General features: G+C 48.3%; 1 protein-coding gene across 1 annotated transcript in view; it reads right to left on the bottom strand.

Moving 5' to 3' along the window:
• Nucleotides 1–1,308: 1,308 nt before the first annotated feature.
• The window catches only part of LOC115318771 (alpha-(1,6)-fucosyltransferase-like), a 74,112-nt gene continuing 55,554 nt past the window's right edge, over nucleotides 1,309–19,866 (bottom strand). Inside the window, exons 6-9 of the mRNA XM_042289274.1 lie at nucleotides 12,206–12,395; nucleotides 8,347–8,523; nucleotides 5,123–5,276; nucleotides 1,309–1,671 (exon numbers count right to left, since the gene is read on the bottom strand). Of these exons, the coding sequence (XP_042145208.1) occupies nucleotides 1,309–1,671; nucleotides 5,123–5,276; nucleotides 8,347–8,523; nucleotides 12,206–12,395 (884 nt within the window). The remainder of the gene's footprint in view (nucleotides 1,672–5,122; nucleotides 5,277–8,346; nucleotides 8,524–12,205; nucleotides 12,396–19,866) is intronic.

Below are 19,866 nucleotides of genomic sequence, written 5' to 3'. Positions count from 1 at the left end.
TATGCCCCGCGACATCAGTTCGGGAGCTTATGTTGGGTGAGCCCACCATCCATGAGTTTACTTCCGGTGAACTTAAGTTTCATAAGCTTACTTGCGGTGCACGCACTTCCGGTGAGCGTGTGTCCGGTGAGTTTTTATCTAAAATTGAGGCGAACAGACGGTCAACTTCCCTCGCTGACACGCAAAAAAAAAAAAACTGTTGGAGGGTTACAGGAAGTACGAGCAGCCGGTAATTATCGCAAGGTCAAGAAGCGTTTCAATTGTATCAGTGATGGTGATGGCCGGCATGTTCGCGGATGCTTGTCGCGTAAATGCGAAACAGGGAGGGGGCCGTTCGTAAAGTTCACAAGCGGTCAAGGGCCGCTTTTTTTTTTTTTTCTTATCATAAAACAATGCTCATAATTAACATTGTAAACAAGTTATAACTCTCCAGGTCCCGCTACAGACGCGCTCCACCTTATAACAATAGGTGACGACGACAACAAAGGCATGTCAGGTTGGACTCACCGCCATGTCTCTCCGCCCGTCACGGGAGGTCAGCGACTGAGTTGAAACAACCGCAAAGAGAGATCGGCAAAAATCCTAAGTTCCATAGAAATCGTTATTTATTCCACATCCAAACGTAAATATAGATATATATGAAATTGTGGCTCTTGCGTCCCGATCGACTAAAACCGGTTTGAAAGCTCACCCTCCGATGGACTACCTTCGAAGCTGCGAGCCTCCAGGCCCGGTCAGGAGCCAGTTAGAAAACACGCGACATATACAGCTCTGGCGTGCGTACCAGAGTGGTAAGAAGCACGCGTGTCGGGGTCATCTCCCACGAGGTTTCGAATTGGCTCCTGGTTGGACTAGGTTGGACCAGCCAGCCCGTAGCTTTGCCTCTATGTGTACCGCTTGATGGGGGATAATCAACCTTTTGCGTATTTCGCACTATCGCACAGCACACGCATAGAGTAAGTCAAACAACGATAACCAATGTGAGCACGAGTGCCGCGAACATTAATGTACATTTTTTCATAAATCTCAAAATGCCGTGTGCGAAGCCCGCAACAAACCGGGGAAAAGTCCTGTACGCAGCACGTGACACTGAGTAGAGACAGGGAGAGGGGGGGGGGGGGGGGAGGGAGCGAAATTGCTCGCATGAGTGTCCTCTGTCACCCCCAAGGTCGCCCCCGGCGTCTGCTACAGCCGGTTCTGTATACAGGTTGTTCCCGGGATTCCTTTCGGCGCAGCGGGTGGCGCTGCAAGCTTTGCAGAAAACCTTCAAACCCGGATGACGCTTCTCTTTGTTCTTGCAAAAGCTGTTTAACGTAAGGGCGCGGTAAAAGCCTTGAAATTTGTAACAAAGTACGTCTGCGTGGTTTTGAACCTCGGATACTGTTTGGATTTGCTTCTCTTGGAGGCGCTCAATAGGCGACCTGGGTTGAAGCCGTCGTTGTACCTCTTGAACAACGCCGTCGCGATCGCCCAGCCGGCCCCGGGTCTCTTAATCAGCACGCCGGCCCCTGGCCAGCCAAGTTCTCTCGCTGACGCCGGTCGGTTGCCGTAGAGCGCCTTCATCGGTGGGAAGGAGTTGTATGCGTAGAAGTACTCCACGTCCAGAGAAGTCACCCTCAGCGAGGCATCGGGATGTCGGGTTTGCATCAGCTCGTAGGCTACCCGGCAAAACTGGAAAAAGAGACGGAGACACCATTTCACTGAGAATATATTCTTCTACCCTCATTTCCAGTAGATGGCGCACCTGTTCGCACAAAATCCTCCCCTAACGGCGTGGACAGAGTGCGTCTGAGAGAACACAGCCGCGTCGCGCTGTCCCCTTAGAGATCTACTCAAAAAAAGAGGCAATAACGTTCAGCGTGACTATTATCTAGGATAGATACACCAAGCTGCCGCCCTGTGCCATGAATGAAATATCGCATTTTATACTGCGTTTCACAGTAAGTTCGAGCAAAGTCGACGCTGCATTCCCGTGGAGCTAATGGAGCAGCTCAAAAAGCGCATTGTCAGGGCGCTCGTCGCTTTTGTCGCAATAATCCTGCGCTTTTCCGGTGCGTGATTTGTTTATCCACTGATAGAAAACTCACGAAGGGCATAGAGTAATATATAATGTAACCTTAAGGAGTGACCGATCCCATACGCCACAGCGGCTCACTCGACTGTCCGCGCACTTGTTGTGAAGCTGGTCTTGGATTTCTGTTTAGGAGCTTCCGTTCGCTACATGGCTGGAGACATTGATAGCTGCTATCTAAGAGAGTGGGCAACTATTACTGGTTCCGTTGCGCCACCTAGTCTGCCATGACTAACTATAATTTTTAATTTAGGTACGAATCGATTGCTTAAATGTTCGCGTTAATTCTAAATTCCAGAGCACACTATGCACAATAATGGCGAAGTCAGGTGCCCAATCAGCGGCGAGCCCTTGCCGGTGCCACCGGCGACCAAAAACGCGCCAGAGGTGGACCACGTTACCCTCTCCACCCGAACACAGAGCGCCGGCAACTGGCGTTTTTTAGGGCGAAAGCCTTACTTGTCCCAGTAAGCGAAAAGCTGGCGTACATGGCCATAAAATAACGTTTGACTGGCACGCTCAATCGTTATTTTATGGCCATCTACGACAACTTTTCGCTTACTGGGACAAGTAATGCTTTCGCCCTAAAAAACGCCAGTTGCCGGCGCTCTGTGTTCGGGTGGAGAGGGTAACGTGGTCCACCTCTGGCGCTTTTTTGGTCGCCGGTGCCACCGGCACGCAACGAGTATGCTCAATGACGACGCTGTGCTTGAGGTCGTCCTTGATGTCGTCCTAGAGGTCGCCCTAGAACGACCTTACTTGCCCCATTACGCGCGAAAGCGGCGTCGTTGTGCCCGAAAGATGGTCATAAAATTACCTCATCAAGCACACGCCGCTCAAGCTCAAGTGCGGGAGCGTGATTTCACCGCCGGGGCGTTGTGAACAAAAGGTGCGCTTCGGACTTCATTTGTGCTCGTTGCGTGCTTCGTGCGATGGACTGTGAGGCGACCGCGTCTACATCTTCAGCCTCGACATCGGCAGCAGCGTCTACATCTACGGCGGCTTCCGCAGGCCAAGGTGGTCGCCCACGCAAATACGCTAATAGCCTTTTTAAGTGTCCTCCTCTAGGCGTCCTTCTCGACTTCATCCTAGATGTCATCCTTAAGGTCGTCCTATACGTCGTCCTAGACGTCGTTCTGGACGTCGTCCTCTACGACGTCATCCTCGACGTCGTCCTAGACGCCGTTCTTGACGTCGTTTTTGACGTCGTCTTTATGGTCGTCTGAGAGACCGACCTCGGTGTCGTCCTAGACGAAGCCCTTGACGCCGTCCTCGGCGTCATTCTAGAGGTCGTCCTAGACGCCGTACTTGGCGCCGATCTCTAGAACTTCGTCCTTGACGTCATCCTATACGTCGTCTTAAACTTAAATACGTGTAGAGACATTACTCGAAAAGCTCTATCCTCCAAGACGTTTGTCTTAATAAAGTATATTCAATTCAATTTCTCCCGCGGAACTATCATGCTTTCGACCAGGGTTGTAAAGTACCTCGTACAAGTAAATTGAGATCGGTATCTAGGTAGTTTTGTTTTACCTGAGGTACAAACCTAGGTACTTCCATTTCTCGGTATCCGTATCTGTATCTTAAGTACATCTTCCAGTAAGTTGTAACAAAGTGAAGTGACTTTTTACAGGTACTTTTTTATTCACTTCGTCAAAATGGTAGAAACTATAAATCTTTAAGAGTGAACGCACTACCATGTGCCATGATTAAGGTTAAGTTGGGTACTACCTGGTAGGCACTGACTTGATCGAACGACGTTTTAGCAAACGAAGCCCGCCTTGTTCGCTAAAGTGTCGAGTCGTCGCCAGTGGCGAGGACTCGAAACATGGTTTTTAAACCCGACGAGAAAACAAGCGGTAGCGCGAGGAACGCGAGGAGGACCAGCGAACATTCCATCGCCCAGGAGAAGTGTGTTTCAGCGTCTCGCCGCAGCGGGGCGCCTGTCACGTGGCTCTCTTCTCATCCGTTCTCTGCCGCTCTACCTGTTCAATTTCGGCGGCCGATTTTCGTGGCGATCTGTCAGTCTTTGCCACTATAGAGGAGGCTATGGTAATGCATGTGCTACACACGTGGTTATGTTTGTATTGTCATAGCGCTTAGAAGCTTGGCATTGCACGTGCTTGCCCCAGCAGAGGAAGTTGGAGTATTCCAACTCTCGGCTGTGGAAAAATTCCACCAGGAGGCGATACCCAAACCTCTCGCTGCGAGTATTCGCTGGACGCCATATTTGAGGGCAGTGTTTAGAGCCCATGCTCCGAACGATCTCACGTAATTAGCCTGCTAAGAGCGGAAATATCGATGGTGCCGAATGTAAGTTGCAAAAGAACTGTGGACGCTCGCCGTCAGCACGTGCTCAGCAGCCGCGCACAGAGCCATGACCGTCAGATACTCCCTACAGCGTCAGCTCGCTTGATTTTGTGGAAAACAGAAAAGAGCTTTACGCCGACACAGCTGACGATCAAAGAGACGCTCGAAACACTCTCGACATGGTTGCGCTCTAACCGTCTTACCTTCGCCACAGAGAAAGAACGTCGAGAACTCCACACGATGACAGCAACAGCGCGTCGCATCCGCACCACACTACATTGGCTGCTGTTATGGCGGGTAGTGCGTCTCGCCAAAACCCTAGTCGCAGTCGTAACCTTTCTAAAAAAAGTTCGAAGCTACTAATAGAACCATGTAAATGAAAGTAGAATTATTTCCTCGTTGTACACATATAACGAATGTATAAATGAGTAAACACCCCTGCGCCGGTTAGCGGGTGCTTGAATCCTAACAGCCGGGCCGCGATAGGGCTTTAGTGGCCACTTTTTACGCACCACGATATTATTCCATGCAAGGGCGACGATAGCCGTGACGATGCACTTTCGGAAGTGCTTGATTGGCTTGATTGGGCCGTATAGCGTCGGTTGCGGGCGGACTTGGGTGTCTCAACTAATTAAAGAAATATGCCAGCGGTATTTAACGAAATTCGAACTTGGCAGCAATATTCAGATAAACGACGATGAGAGCAAGAGCAGCAATACGTATCGAACACGGTTCACTCACCCCAGAGGACAATGTGCAGACTACAAAGTCTGACTCGGCCAGCAGAGTGATGTCGAGCATTACACCGAAGAGCGCGGAGTTGTTTCGACTGGTGTTCCTGGTACTTGCCTGGAGGGAAGCCACCTCGTTGTTGATCACTTTGTACTGAGGATATCTGTGGCAACAGAAGAGCATGTCGCATCATGTCGCTTGCTCGCGGTATTGGGGACGACATTCAACCGTCGCGCCTCTAGTGGCCAAGTTGAGAACCTAACTCGCGATAAGGCAGCCACATAATTGATTTGTTTGTGTTTGCGACACAGCGCGGAACGCCGCGTCACCTGACATGACGTTACGGGGTTACGTGGCTTGACGTCGTATTAAACCGGGTCTCGTGACGTCATTGTGTCAATGTACATCTAAACTTGAATTAGTGGTGTCAATTCACTCCCCAAAACGACTGTTCAATGTCTTGTGAACAACTTTAAATGGGCTCCTTAAATACAACATTCCATGCGTCATATAGACAATTGCAAGCATGGTGCCACAACTGGTGCCCCATGCGTGCAAGCGCGTGCAACGCGCGGCTGAACGTAGCTTTGGCAAGCTCGTAATCGCACGGGCGTGCATGCTTGAGCAGACATATGGCGGCGGCCAGTCGCCTAGCTTGCAATCGTCTATAGGACTTTGAAGATGAAAGACCCTATAAAGTAATCTCCTTTAATTATACAGGGTGTCACAAAAGAAAATTTACACGGTCTATTTTACCGCAAAAATAAACTAGGCATCGCCGAACGCTCATTCTCCGCCCAAAGGTAGCGCTAGAGGTCACAACTAGGTGCCAAAGTTTCAGCCCGATCCGATAACTTAATCAAATGTTATAAGTTATTTTCTGAAAATTTCAATGGGAAAGTGGCGGCCGACGGAGTTTTCAGACACATGGGGCTCTATGGCACCAGAAACCGAAAACGGGTAAAAATGGGCTCCATTTTCCCATTGAAACTTTCAGGAAATCACTTATAACTTTTGATTACATTATCGTATGGGGCTGAGACTTTGGCATCTTGCTGTGACCTCTAGCGCTACCTTTGGGCGGAGAATGAGCGTTCGGCGATGCCTAGTTCATTTTTGCGGTAAAAAAGACCGTGTAATTTTTTTTCTTTTTTTTTGTGACACCCTGTAGTAATCTCCTTTAATTCTATAATCATGGCTGGCAACAGATCAATTTAGTTAGAAATCGAGAAAGAGGAAGAGAAGAAGGCGCGCGGGATAGTGCGCAGTTCAGTTCTTAATGCGTTTATTGGCCATAATCTAGGGGGAAAGGAGAGAGATGGCGTCGGTAACAACGCGGTCTGGACGCTACCAGGCGAGTTGGTGGAATTTTATCTCTTTGATTTATGAAATCTGCGGCTTAGCGGTTTCGTATACAAGGAAGGCGTTTCAATGAAATCATTTAGCTGGGTTAGAGACGTGTTTGTCCCTATTTATTTGTTCTACAACCGTAAAAAATGTTTCCTTCTTCTGCTCCCGTTTCGGGCTAAGGTCATAATTACTTTAACATTTGCAGCGATAATTATACCACATTACCGTTTAAACAAACCACTCATACCTTTCTCGAGAAGTCACGACATCCGCACTTTCGTGTTGCATCTTTTTACAGCGAAGCTGTTTATGGCTAGGGTTCCGCGGATTTTTCGTGTGCGTGACCAAAACTCCGCGCTCGCACCACCGCACGCGCCGCACGAGCACGCCTTCCCTGTATAAACGATTCGGAGTAAAGAACCAAAATAACGCGTTGACGAACGCGCGTGCAAGATGCCATTTGTTTAGTCTTTTGCTTCAGAACAGTGATTGCTGCAGACGCCAGCCAGAGCGGCGCGTGGAACGCCATTTTCTGCATACTCCTTGATGCTTGGGTAATTCAGCAATAGGTCTATTTCACTTCTCTAGTCTCGTCCTAATGAGAAGGCAGCGTATAACTCCCGAAAAGCAAGGCGTCTACAAAGAGCAACGGCGGGAACGCCACCGAGAATGTCAGCGGCAGCGGCGGGCGGCAAACACCACCGATGAAGATCGTGCCAGACAAGACGACGAACGTCGGGGAAAGAGAAGGCATAAAAAAAAATGCATTGTCATGGTTGTGTCGTGTGCTGAACAGCTTCGTGGTCATCTACCCTCACAGAGTGGAAAGGATCCTGTATTTTTATTTTTTTTTTATTCCTAATTATCAATGATAACCATAATCTCGCACAGTAATATATTACTGCGTGCCGTTAAAAAATATTTCTATTTAAAGAATTGTTTATAGCTAGCATATCGAACGTCTTTACGATGGTTCGTCCACGCTGGAAGACGTTTTTTTTGCCGTACCACGAGGCGCTCGATCGCCTTCTGCGCAGGAAAATATGTTTCTATAGACTGACTTTTAGCTCGTGAGGAGCGTTTTTGTTTACTAAAATGTGTGTCTCCTACAGAAACTGCACGCGCGATTCCCTTACTTCCCTGCCGTTCCGCGGCGTCCGTCGGCCAACGTCCGTGACGTCACTGGAGGAGCACTACGGCTTTGTCCTCCCGGCGGTGTTGGCGAAAGGCGCGCGCTTCGACGCAGGAATCTACCAAATCCACCTCGACCCGGACCTCGTCGGCCTTCCTGCCGTGGTGACGGCGGTAGCGAGGTCGCAAACCACGGCAGAACAGATGGACTGGCAACAGACACACCATAGGCAGGTGGCCTCTGATGCCAAGTCTGACGAACACCGACATTAAAGAAAAGCAGATGAGGCGAGGCAGAAAGCCGTCATGTTTTCTCTTGTGAATGTCCACACAGAAGACGGACTGCCGGACTCCAACTTCCACTCCATATGGCGGACAAGTGTTGCTTCACGTGTTCTGAAATATCCTAGCTGGTTGGACATCCCTTTATGGAATGCGGCATGCTGGCGTCCGGCGTTCCCTGTTTTAAAGGCTCGTTCACACAGCGGCGTCTGACTGCGTTAAGACTGTTTTCGTCGAACTGCTGCTATGGCGACCCTTGCGACGAGCCAATGGGGAGGCGCTGAGCTGCACGACACAACGCAGCGCAATGCGGTCCACGCACTGTGTGAAGGAGCGTTAACGAGTTCGACGAGAGCCCCGGAGACAAAGGCCTTTTAGTCTACCCTCTGATCGTTCCTGACGACCCCGTACGCTCTTGTCTCCTCCTGTTCTTCCTTTTCTGCCCGCACAGAGATCGTGAGCTGACTTACTTTTTCCGGATCTCGTCGACGACACTGGGTTCGTCCGTCGCCACAAACACCCTCTTCGTTTCGACGTGTGTTGTAAGGGAAAGCTTGGCGTAGTAATCTTCCACGTGGACCATGTACTCTTGGACGTCGTGACGGGCTGCTTCCACGTATATCTTGTCCTTCCTCCTGATATGCACTCTGTGGAAATTTCTACACTCAGATAGCTCTTTAGAAAGCTACAGTCCTGAATTTTATACCTCGACTATTGAATCATCAGCGTGGGGCATGTATTGGACAGGCTACGCGAGCGTACGGCTAAAACTAGGTTTCAATCGGTCGAACACGAGTCCATGCCAAACACTGACACAGCGCTCGTATTCAATATGTGGCGTGCGCTGGTTGTCAGTATAGGTGACCTATACGAGTTTCGTTTCGGCCTGTATGCTTCAAAACGAAGCCGACGCTACGATGTAATGGGTTCAAATAAACAGGCTTCAAAAGTGCAAGACACCAGGCTTTTTTTCTATTTATGATTGGTTCAGTGATGAAAGAACACGTCTACAGAAACGTGACGAACACAGCTCGTGGCGTCAACTGCGCCTGGACTATGGTTAAACAAAGTATAAAACATTATGCCGTAGGACGTTTTTGCGGTGTTGCTGGAGCAATTAATCATAAAAAAGATCACCAACGAATCGTCTTGGTGTCCCTTTTTGATGGGATAAAGCCTGACTCGTAGGGGTTTATACGCCTCCCGAAGCTTTGAACAAACTCTAGCGCCCTCATTTCGGGTAGTACAAAGCCACCAGATTGGGCCTCGCCCAACTTTGTGGCACTTTCACTGAGCGATTTTCTTTCTGTGTAATGCTGAAGAACGGAAAAAAAAAAAAAGAAAAGAAAACTTTTCCTTCGCCGTCCGAAATCGGCTAGATTCAACGCTGAAAAGCAATCGAAAGTGCCAGATTCATGACACCACAGCTAGGGTACGCCTCTCTATTTCAATTGGTTGTGCTGTCAAAACATCTAGCGTACCGATGTTTTTTTGTTTTGTTTTTTTACTTATGATTACATAAAACGGCGTTTCTTGGCTCACGCTCTTAGTTTTGACGTGTGCTTCGACGGCACTCAAATGTTCCTTGTTTCTTTGTATTTTTCTCGTGATCACGTTCCGCAGCAGGGCAGGCACGCTTCTACATGTGCGAGACGCTCACCAGTGCACTACCCTAAACAAGTCCTAACGAGTCCCTTCTCGCAACGCCCCCTGGGCAACGCGGGAGCCCTGTATCGCAGTCGTGCAAACGCGACACCGTGTCTCAAACAGATCTTTCCTCGTTCGCTTGCTTGTACAATTTCTGATCCCGTATTATCTCCAAAGACACGATAACCGATGCCTGAGCTATCTTCCGACCACTGCTAGGCTAAGGTCTCATTCACACAGCCGTTTTTTTCCCCCTCCCGGTGAGAGTGCCGGCGACGTGGATAGTACGGTCAATCCTCTATCCCGCGGCCATGCCCATGGTCATCCGACTTTTGAGAATCCGCCAGATTGAGCGAAAGTTTCCTATTTTGTGACTAGCCGTCCCTCACTGGGGCGGGGCGCTGGCATTCCCCGTCTCCCGTCGGCGCCGGGGACGTACAACACCGTCTTTCGGCTCATTTCGGCTCCGGCAGAGCGATTGGGCCTCAAACCGGTCCGAAAACCCTCTCCCCCGGCGGAAACGCCGCCGGCGCTATCGCCGGGACGGGGAAAAAAACGGCTGTGTGAATGAGGCCTAACACGGCTCTAGAAGCTGCATGCTCGTCGTTGGACAGGTGGACCCCAGTGTTGAAACTCAAAAGTTAAAAACCCGCAGTCGGAATTCCGAAAGCAGCTAAAAACCGCTAAATCCAAAACACCGCGCAGAGAAGACTTTATAACAATTTTTATTTTGCTCTAATTCGTGTCCATAGGTATAATAATAGTGTAGACTATAGGTCGTATCAATGTCATCTAAACGGGGAATTTCCTTGTCGTTTGACTAGAAATCTGTCACGCCACGCCACAGTTCACCCAGGTGATCCGAAGCGAAAATTGCTGTGTCAGCGTATACGAACAAGGCAAGAGACCCTTCAGCAGTTCATAACTGGTCAGACTCCAGTTGAACTGATAGAGTCATCTGCCTGCCAGAGGAGAAAGGTGCAGCGGCCCAAACATCCTTTTTCGTTGCAGCGCAGTGTTGTAGGCGTTACCGAAACGAAGTAACGAAATGCGTTACTTGTAGCTTGGAAAATAAAGAAACACGTTACCGTCCTACGTTGCCTCAAAATAAAAGGAACGCGTTACCGTTATTGATAAAAAGTAACGAACGTTACCATTGCGTTACTTTTTTTTTAATTATGAATTAACGTTTGACTGTTCTGATGTTACAGGTAATCATAAGCATTCAAGAAACATTTGGTTCATGCACAAACTGAACATAATTAAATTATAATTTTTACGGTTTCACCTAATTATTCACAAAAAAGGGGGAAAAAAAAACTCGACACATCACGTATGGCTTGGCGCCTAGATGCAGAAAGAAATTCCAGGATAACATTTTTTTTTAAGTTTTGGGAAGGAAATGCGATGGGAGTAACGAAACTCCTTTACCCGTTACACGATATAAGTAACGTAAATATGTTACCCGTTACTATTTTGAAAAAGTAACGAGTGCGTTACACGTCACCAAAAAAAAAAGAACTCGTTACATGTAACGTTGCTGCTTGTAACGCCTTGCCGCCAACACTCCTGCAGCGTGCGCGACCAAATCCACGTGTTTCGCAGATAGTTCCGTTCTGCAATAGCGGCACCTGGCTCGTCTGCTATCACCAGGAACCTCCAGTAGCCAGTCTTAAAGTCTGGGGTCTTGTAGCTAGTCTTTCCTCAACTTTTTTGAGCGTACTTCACCGGGCCCATTTCCCGAAGCAGTGACGAAAACGTCAAAGGAACATTCATGCACTGCAGTTCAAACGTGCGCGCACAAAACAGGGAAGCATGCTCTGATATTCGACGCCTTAATGCTTTGATGACGTCACAGACGTCAGTGTCGCAAACCATGACCTTACTGAGAGTAAGCAAAGACGACTGTAGCTGATTATGGAAATGACAGGTGCATAGTTGACAGTAAATCGATATAAAACTTCTATATCTCTAAAAAACCGCCAAGATTACATAAAACCGGTTAAAAATCCCGCCGCCCGCCAGACAATAATCTATCCCGCTAAACAGAACCGCTACGTTTAGCGGGAAGACCGCTAAACTGGAAACACTGGTAGACCTTCAGTCTTGAATCACTCTCTGCTCAAATACTTACGTGCTGAGAACAGTGACAGGCGATGTAAAAGTGGGGCGAAACAGTTGGTCCGGCCAGCGCGCAGCCTCCCCAGCCCCGATCGCTTAGCAACAAAGGAAGTCTATATATGTAAGGTTTCGTGTTTTTTGTAAATACAGATAAGCCGCGAGAATTCACCCCCGAGTCCGTTTTGTAAAAATCATGGAAAACCAAAAAACTTTTGATTTTTATCTGTCCTTAAATAAGAAGCTCGGCGTAACTTCCTTGTTCGGAACCACATACCTCGTATCTTTTTCTTCACAAGCAACCCTGATAAACTTCGATGTTGTTTGACACCGAAAAACACAAAGTAAAATCGAAATGTGTTTGTTGGTTTTAGTTCTGACAAGTCAAATCAAAACATTCAATCGGTGTTTGTTTGTTTGTTTGTTTTTTTTGTTTGTTTGTTTGCGGCATTTTTCGTGAATTTTGAGATAGGGTTATAGATCAGCGTGCATTTCTTTATCGAGTTTTACTTTACGCTGCTTTTCAGAAACCCTAGTATATATGAAAATAACATTGATCCTTACCCGACGATAGGGTGCTTGTACCCCCTGGACATCTTGAAGTCCGAGATTCTTTTCAATGTGGTGGCTTGGAGCCTGAGTATGTATCTCATGAGCTGTCCGTACCACCAGGCGTAGGGGCTTCCGTGATTAGCCACCAGGGGCTCAGCGATGGCGGATGGAATCTCAACGATGTCCCTCCTAACCCTACCCGCTGCACAAATGTTTTCATTTTTTAATGAAGCGTCAGTTTTATTGGTAATACAACAGTGCTTCTGACCCCTCTTTTTTCGTCTGGAATGTTTGGAAACATTAGTATCGGTTAATTGATCTAAATTACGGAAAAATTACCAATGGTCCCATTCTAGCAATGCCAATCTTTCTGGTAGATGTAAGTGGTTCTCAAAAAGGTCTCCAAACGTTTTGGCTGACAGGCCTGATTGAAGACATGACGCAGTCTAGAGGGCTGGAAAGGAAATACTACAATGTAAACGAGGAAATATTAGGTAAATATTCCTAAATAAGAATTTAAAAACAAAAAATTCACGCTAGATCAATAATTCAAAAAAGGAATGAAAGGTGGGTGAATATGTAGAGTTCATTTGTTTAACCAAAATATGATGATATTGAAATTACAAAATAATTGTGACCCAGATAACTCACTGGACATAAATGGAAGTGCATGGAATTTTGGCATATTCACACTGAGCAGAGGGCTAACTAGAATGGTCGATCTGATGACGTAGAATGCAAAAGTTATGGCGCTAAGCACGATATACAGAGAAAGAGAGGGATTGTTTCCTATGTTCCGCAGACATGAAGCAGGGAACTACGAGTGTGTAATGTTGGTGATGACAATGAGCAGTAAATAATATGGCAAGAGAACCCGGGTTTAGATGGACTTTTAAAGCATATGAAATGCTTTTTCACGGTACCCTCAATGCCACACTTTTTTGCGTCCATCAGTTCGCTACTTTCAGCGAGAAAAGTGGCGTCGCGTGACCTTGTAGAAATTCACGGCACATGACCTGTACGTCAACTCCGTTTGCCCACTCAATTTAGCGGGGAAATTAATGTCGAATGGCCAAACCATCAGTTCAGTTATTCCGCTAAATTTAGCTGGGAATTGACACGCCACCTATACATCACTTTTGTTACCCACTAAATCTATCGGGGAAATTCACGTCCTGTGACGTAAACACCAAAATAAAGTTTCGCCGCTAAATTTAGCGGGGGAAATTGACTCACGTGACCTGACGTCACGTGACCTATACACCATGCAGTTTCCCCGCTAAATTTAGCGGGGAAATATAAGACACGTGACACGCCAATTCTCTAACCCCCATGCCTCCTCCCTTCCCCCTACTTTTCTTTCCCCATCCTTCCCGCTCCTAGCAACATCTCCTAGATAACCTATGCCAGGGGTCTCAAACTCATTTGAGGTCGGGGGCCAGATATCCCACCCCCGAAAGGTCGAGGGTCAATTTAAGGGGGTGACTTTTATGGAGAACTGATTTTATGGTCTTGCTTCTTACATTTTGTTGGTGTGATTCGTTTTGAGGACTAAGTTAGGCTCTTACCTGCTGCGATAACAAGAATTAAAATGACACCGCCTCGCCATCATGCTGATATTTTTTTGTATAGAACAACGAGTACGCACACTTTAGTTCGCGTTGCTCAATTCACTGGGGAAATATTCAAAGTCAAGATGTTTCGAAAAAAAAAAACTTCTTCATACGACAATTATTGCTTTCCTGAAGATTTCTTAGAGCCCTCTGATAAAACACCTGAATTTTTATAATGATGTTTTTCTCAAGGGTAGAATTCCTAGTTCATAGCTTTATCTTCGGCAGTCGCTCCTGCTTAGCGAGAGTTTGTGTAGCTGAGGTGAACAAAAGCTGGCGAGCAAAAACTAAAACGAAAGAAAGCGAATATGTTATAAGAGCACACCTACGCATCGAGCAGAAATGAATCGGTGACATTAGATTATTATGGCGCTTGCTCGGCGTGTAGTGCTCCAGAAATAGGGAACAAAGGCTCGTAGCCGGTTACTTGCGGGCCGTGACCCAGCGAGTCACGGGCCGCGTGTTTGAGCCCCTGAGCTAAGTGATGTTCCTCCCAGGGTGTCCTTCTCCATCCACCTCTCCCTCCACCTCCACCCATCTCCAATTCTATATTCCTATAATGTGCTATAATCCCATAACGGAGTATAATCCTATCAGGCCCTATAATGCATTTTATGCGTTATAAGACCTTGAAGGTAACGTGCCAAGTTTTTTTCTCAATCTTTATTTCGCGCTCATGGTGTGCATCGCGGCGCTACTTTACGCCCGCCTATTTCTGCGCTTGTAGCAACGTTCCTCCGACCCTGCACCACTGGAGAGACAGCGGCCAACCACAGGCCGGGGTTTGGACACCCCTGCCCTAAAATGGTACATAACATATAAAGAGACCACCCCCGTGTGCACCCAAGAGTCCCTATATTCATCGATCGCAAAAAAAAAAATAAGAATTTCCCGTGACCACTTTTGTCCCGTAATCACTCTAAAAAAAAAAAAAAGCATTTGTGGTTTTGTTTATCCGCAAAAACAGCTGTGAAGAATGCCCAGGCTGAAAGTATGTTTAAGACACAGAAAAACTCTCTGCGAAGTGACACTAAGCGTGACACACCTGCGTGAAACGTCATCACTGGAACGCGCCAAGGACTGGTCTGTTTACCGAGTCCAAAAAAAGCGGTCCCTCGATTTCCGTCTGCTGACGTCGTAGAAGTGCCACGCTTCCGCCGGTCGCGATCCTGGCGGTGTCTCAGCAGCAGCGGTGATGAATGTGGCGGGCGCCTGTTCTGCCGCAGGTCGCTCTCTGGTCTGACAGTCCACGGAAACTCTGGCAGTCAAGAGTTGGGACGCCACGACGACAGCGACACCCGCGTTCGGTCGTGCTTTTAGCCGGAACTCCTACGACAACCCGCCAGGATCGCGACATCCAACAGCATGACAAACCTGCTTTTGTGATGTCGTTTGTCACCATCATAGAGTTATAGCGCAGGCTGACGTCTTCTTATAGAGTTTTTCCGCTCACTCTCGTGTACTAAAAATTGTATTATTATTAAATATTATTGTTTTTATTATCCGGCTACTTCGTTCACACATCCGTTATACGCACCGAATAAAAAATTGATAACGTTACAACCTGGAACGAGCGAGAAAAAAACAAAAAAAACAACGACGTAGTGGGCTTTAGAGCGATAAACTGGTAGCTGCAAGTGACCACCGGTCGGCCACCGCCATGTTACGCATTTTTGACCACTAGACACGTGACCTTATACTTTTACGTCTAGATTTTAACGAACTGCCGCGCACAAGTAATTGCTTATTGATCTTTGTTAATAGTACCAGCGAGATAAGTTATGTGTCGTTTGTTTCAAGCCCAAGGTCTGCACTTAACACAAAATCTCAAGCAGCTTCGCAATGCCTCCGCTAGATGCCGTCAGCAGCGGTGCTGTATTTTGGGTTTTTATCGGAGCTAGACAACTGATTTTTGGAGCTAAGAGTATTGAAAAAATAGTATATCACGTTCTTTTTTTCTTTTTCTTTTTTTACAGCGATCGCAATACAAATCTCGGCTCAGTTTTGCGTAAAAGCCTCACGATTTGATACGTGTCTACATATCAAACCGTACCACGTGTCTAGTGATCAAAATTGTACAACTTGGTGGCAGATAAGCGGAGGTCACTTGCCTGGTGAACGGGATACCAGTTTATTCGTCTAAGCCTCTCTACCTCGTTGAAAAAATACATAAGAGGCAAAACAATAAGGATTTCACGACCAGTGATAAAACCATGTACAGCTTCCGGTTGCGTGATGAGGGAAAATGAAGCCATGCTTTTTTTCCCCATACAGAATATCTGCGACTCAAGATGGCGACGACAACAGAGAAAAAGCTAAACATATTTTCAGTCAAGTCATTCACCGAACTCCGTTCGAAGATTTGCAGCAGTGGACGCTAAATGGGAATTTAGACGGACCAGATTTCTTTGTGTTGTAGTGTCCAGGTATACCTTAAGATCACATGACTGGTGCGAAGAAGGTATATGGCTCGAATTCACAGCCTTTACAAACACGCCTTAAATGCAACAAAAAGAAAAAGAAAAAAGAAAACCGCGCCGGTTTTTTGGGCTGCCATTAAAATCGATGTTGCGGAATTATATTCGTTCAGACGTTTCTGGTAGCTTTAAAACAATTTTATTGACGTCCGAGACTTTGGCAATATTTGCTGGCGCCCTGTGGAACGATTCGTTACGAATGTCAGCGACCTTTAGCAGCATGACGGGCCCTTCATAACCTGTTTAAAACGCGGGTTAGTGAAAGACCGTTTCCTTTCTTTCCTTTCGGCAAAAATCAAAATAAATGCGTGCTTGACGAGAAAGCGGGGGCCCGCTTGTCTGCGAGAAGAGGCATGTATTTACTCCACCGCTACATCTTAATACGGGCAGAGCTCGAACGGAAATTATCGGATCTGTTTTGAAAAAGCGCTTAGTGGATTTTCCCATCGTGCAAGCGAAATTGATCATCGATCGCAAAACGTTGGAAGTTCCTAAAGCCGGGGTCCCACTGCTCATACCATCATACAAAAGACAGTCTGCAAACACGAGTCACCGCAATATCCGCGGTTCGAATGCCGAGTGCCAAGTTTTCTCCTTGAACTCACTGCCACGCGGCATTCGAAGCACGAATCTCGCGGTGTCTCTCGTTTGAATCTGTATGCAGGCTATCTTTTGTGTGCTGTATAAGCAGTGTGAACCCCGGCTTAAAGGTAGCCTCGGTAATGAAGGTAGAGTGCGAACGTCTGAACCAGGTTGCTGACTGAACAACTAACTGCTCATTCACACTGGAAGCGGATCCGCGTTCGCAAAGCGGTTGCGAACGCGGTTGTATAAAGATCCAGTACAATTGCACGCGCACTTGATGTCATCGAGTGCGCGTGCAATTGCACTGGATCTTTATACAACCGCGTTCGCAACCGCTTCGCGAACGCGGATCCGCTCCCAGTGTGAATGAGCGGTAAGACGGGTTTCGTAAAGAGTGAATTTTAGTTCGAATCATGCGGCAGTGTCGTCCACTGGCGGCGGTTACATGACATTACCGAGCATAGATGGCGCTAGTTCCCAGTAAGTTGCATTGAGAGCCTCCATTTAAAGGGCAACTCCGGCCAAAACTCAAAATGAAATAAATTACTGGTATCGCTGTAGCGACACAAAATACGACCCGAGCCAAAATATTACGTCCGTGGGACGCCGCATTCTCAACTAACGCCGATAATAAAAACGCGACTCGCCGCGAGCCGCTGCTCCTTAGCGGGCGGCCAGCGGGTTGCCGATCACTAAAGCAACATTGGGTCGTGACGTCAGTATAGTTCTCTTTTTTTTCCTCCGGTCCGGGCGTTGCGCGGAGTCCGCTTCTTTGAGCCTCTACCACCGCTACTTCGGCTTGTGATTGGCGTGTTTAGCCGTTGCTTTTATCTGTAGCCCGTGTAGCTTCGGCATAGAATATTGTTTATTTACTTGGGAGGACTTCAAGACTTGTTTTAGCGAGCAACTCAGTGCGTCCAAGACTGCCCAGCTGTTCCTCGAAAGATGCCGAGTGCAACTTGTAGCACTGTGGGCTGCTTAAACAACCCGCTGCGCAACCCGGAGGTGCTTTTTCACAAGTTTCCAACGGACCGGAAATTAAAGAAGGTGTGGGTGAACGCTGTTCGACGAGTGGACTTTAGACTGCGGCTTTTACGCGCCCGAGAAAAAAAGAACAAAAAAACAGACGTGTACAGCCCAGCACACGTGTGTTCGGGCGCCACAGCCCGCGCCGGAGAGCCTCAAAGCTTCGTGTCTGGGACTGACCCGCAGCGCGAAAGCGAGAGGGCCCTGTTATGAATGGCCCCCGGACCAGACCGTCTCGATCTAAACCACCCGGCACTGGGGAACCCCCTTGAGAATCGTCGCCATATGGTTCCGGTCAGTTGAGATTGAGCCCGGAAACGAAGCGAGCGGCGACAAAGAGATGGCTTTCGACGGAGGACCACCGTGTTGTTGCCGCCACACCTAGGCGCGAAGCTGAGCCGGACCCTTACTTCTGGCGGGGATTACACTGGCCCGAAACAGGGTCACCCGACGCAGGAAACGGGGATTATTGTGCGAAGATTCCGGATGACGGTGCGCCAGCTGCGGGACCTCCGTGAGGGTGTGTTCAGCACGGATCATCTTCGGACGCCACTTGCGGTTGTTCCGGCCCAACCCTTTTCGTGCCACAAAGCCGCCTAATGGAGAGATCGGCACCACCTCGGCCAGCGTCGTCTCCCCGGCTGAGAGTGGACCCTTTGTTGTCGCCTCCTCGGCGCGGCATTCGAGAGCGGGAGTGACTCAGAGCCGGGGTGTGATGTCCGGCCGCTACTACGCTGTGGGCTTGTGCGTGCTAGTGGGCGGGGCCTGAGCCGTTGGGGAACGGCGTCCTGGCCTAGAGACGTAGGGAAGGGGGACCTTATAAAAAGAGCGGTTTTACGCGCTCTCGGTGTGTTCTCACGTTGTTCTCATGCCGTACGGCAGACTGTACATAGAATGTAAATAAACAGTTTGAGAAGAGACACCCTGGCTCGCTACCAACTCTGCCCGATGTCCTGGGCGACGCATGGCTCCAGCGGAGATCGGCTACTTGGACAAGTCCCGAGTCACAACAACTAGATGGCAGCGGTACGATTCGACTCCAAGCCACTGAGAAGACCTGGTACGATTCGACTCCAAGCCGCGCGAAGAGACCTGATGGGAGCGACGGCACGGAACCTGCGGAGTTCGGGCTGCGGCACCGGTGAGTGTTCGACACTTTTCCTTTGAGATTTACCAGGATTTGGATATCAAGGAGTAATATTTAATCTGGTTCTGAACGTCTACCTGGAAGAAAGAAAAGGGCTACTTCCAGGTGTGTGATAGGAAAAGTGACTTACACGTCAGGTATCATGGATCTTAAGGCACTACGCAAACCAGATCTAGAGGCAATTTGCCTAGAGTTGGGGATCGACATTGCGGGCCTGAAAAGAAAGCCTCAAATTATGGATGCTATTCATCGGTCGGGTGTTGACGGAGACGAACTGCAGGAGTGTTGGGAGTTTATTCAGGAACGCGAGAAAAGAGAGCAAGAGGAAGAAAGGAAACGCGAGAAAAGAGAGCAAGAGGAAGAAAGGAAACGCGTGGAAAGAGAAAAGGCGCAGAAAGAGTCCGAGGAGAGAGCAATCGAGAAGGCCAGGATCGACCTCGAGCTTGCGCGGGCAACTGGGAAACCAAGTTCAGTGGGGCAGCAGGGCTGGAAAATGAAGAATCTTTTGCAGCCCTACAAGGTTGGCGAGGATATAGGCCTATTCCTCGTCAATTTTGAGAGGGCTTGCGAGAAGGCAAGTTTCTCTCGGAAGTCGTGGCCTCAGCGCCTCTTGACGTTGTTGCCGTGTGAGGCGGCGGACGTGGTAGCCAGGCTGAGTAGGGAAGACTCGGAGGACTACACAAAAGTAAAATCGGGCCTCCTCAGAAAGTACAGGTTGTCCGCCGACGCTTTTCGCAAGCGATTCCGCGAAGTAAAGAAAAAGACCAGCGAGTCTTATCCTGAGTTCGCGTACAGCCTGAAGTCGAACTTAGAGGAATGGCTAAA

Source organism: Ixodes scapularis, unplaced genomic scaffold (genome assembly GCF_016920785.2).
Source record: "Ixodes scapularis isolate PalLabHiFi unplaced genomic scaffold, ASM1692078v2 PGA_scaffold0__279_contigs__length_252992795, whole genome shotgun sequence".
Classification (NCBI taxonomy): domain Eukaryota; kingdom Metazoa; phylum Arthropoda; class Arachnida; order Ixodida; family Ixodidae; genus Ixodes; species Ixodes scapularis.
The sequence above is the reverse complement of the archived record's forward strand: the minus strand, read 5'-3'. Positions and strand labels throughout refer to the sequence as shown.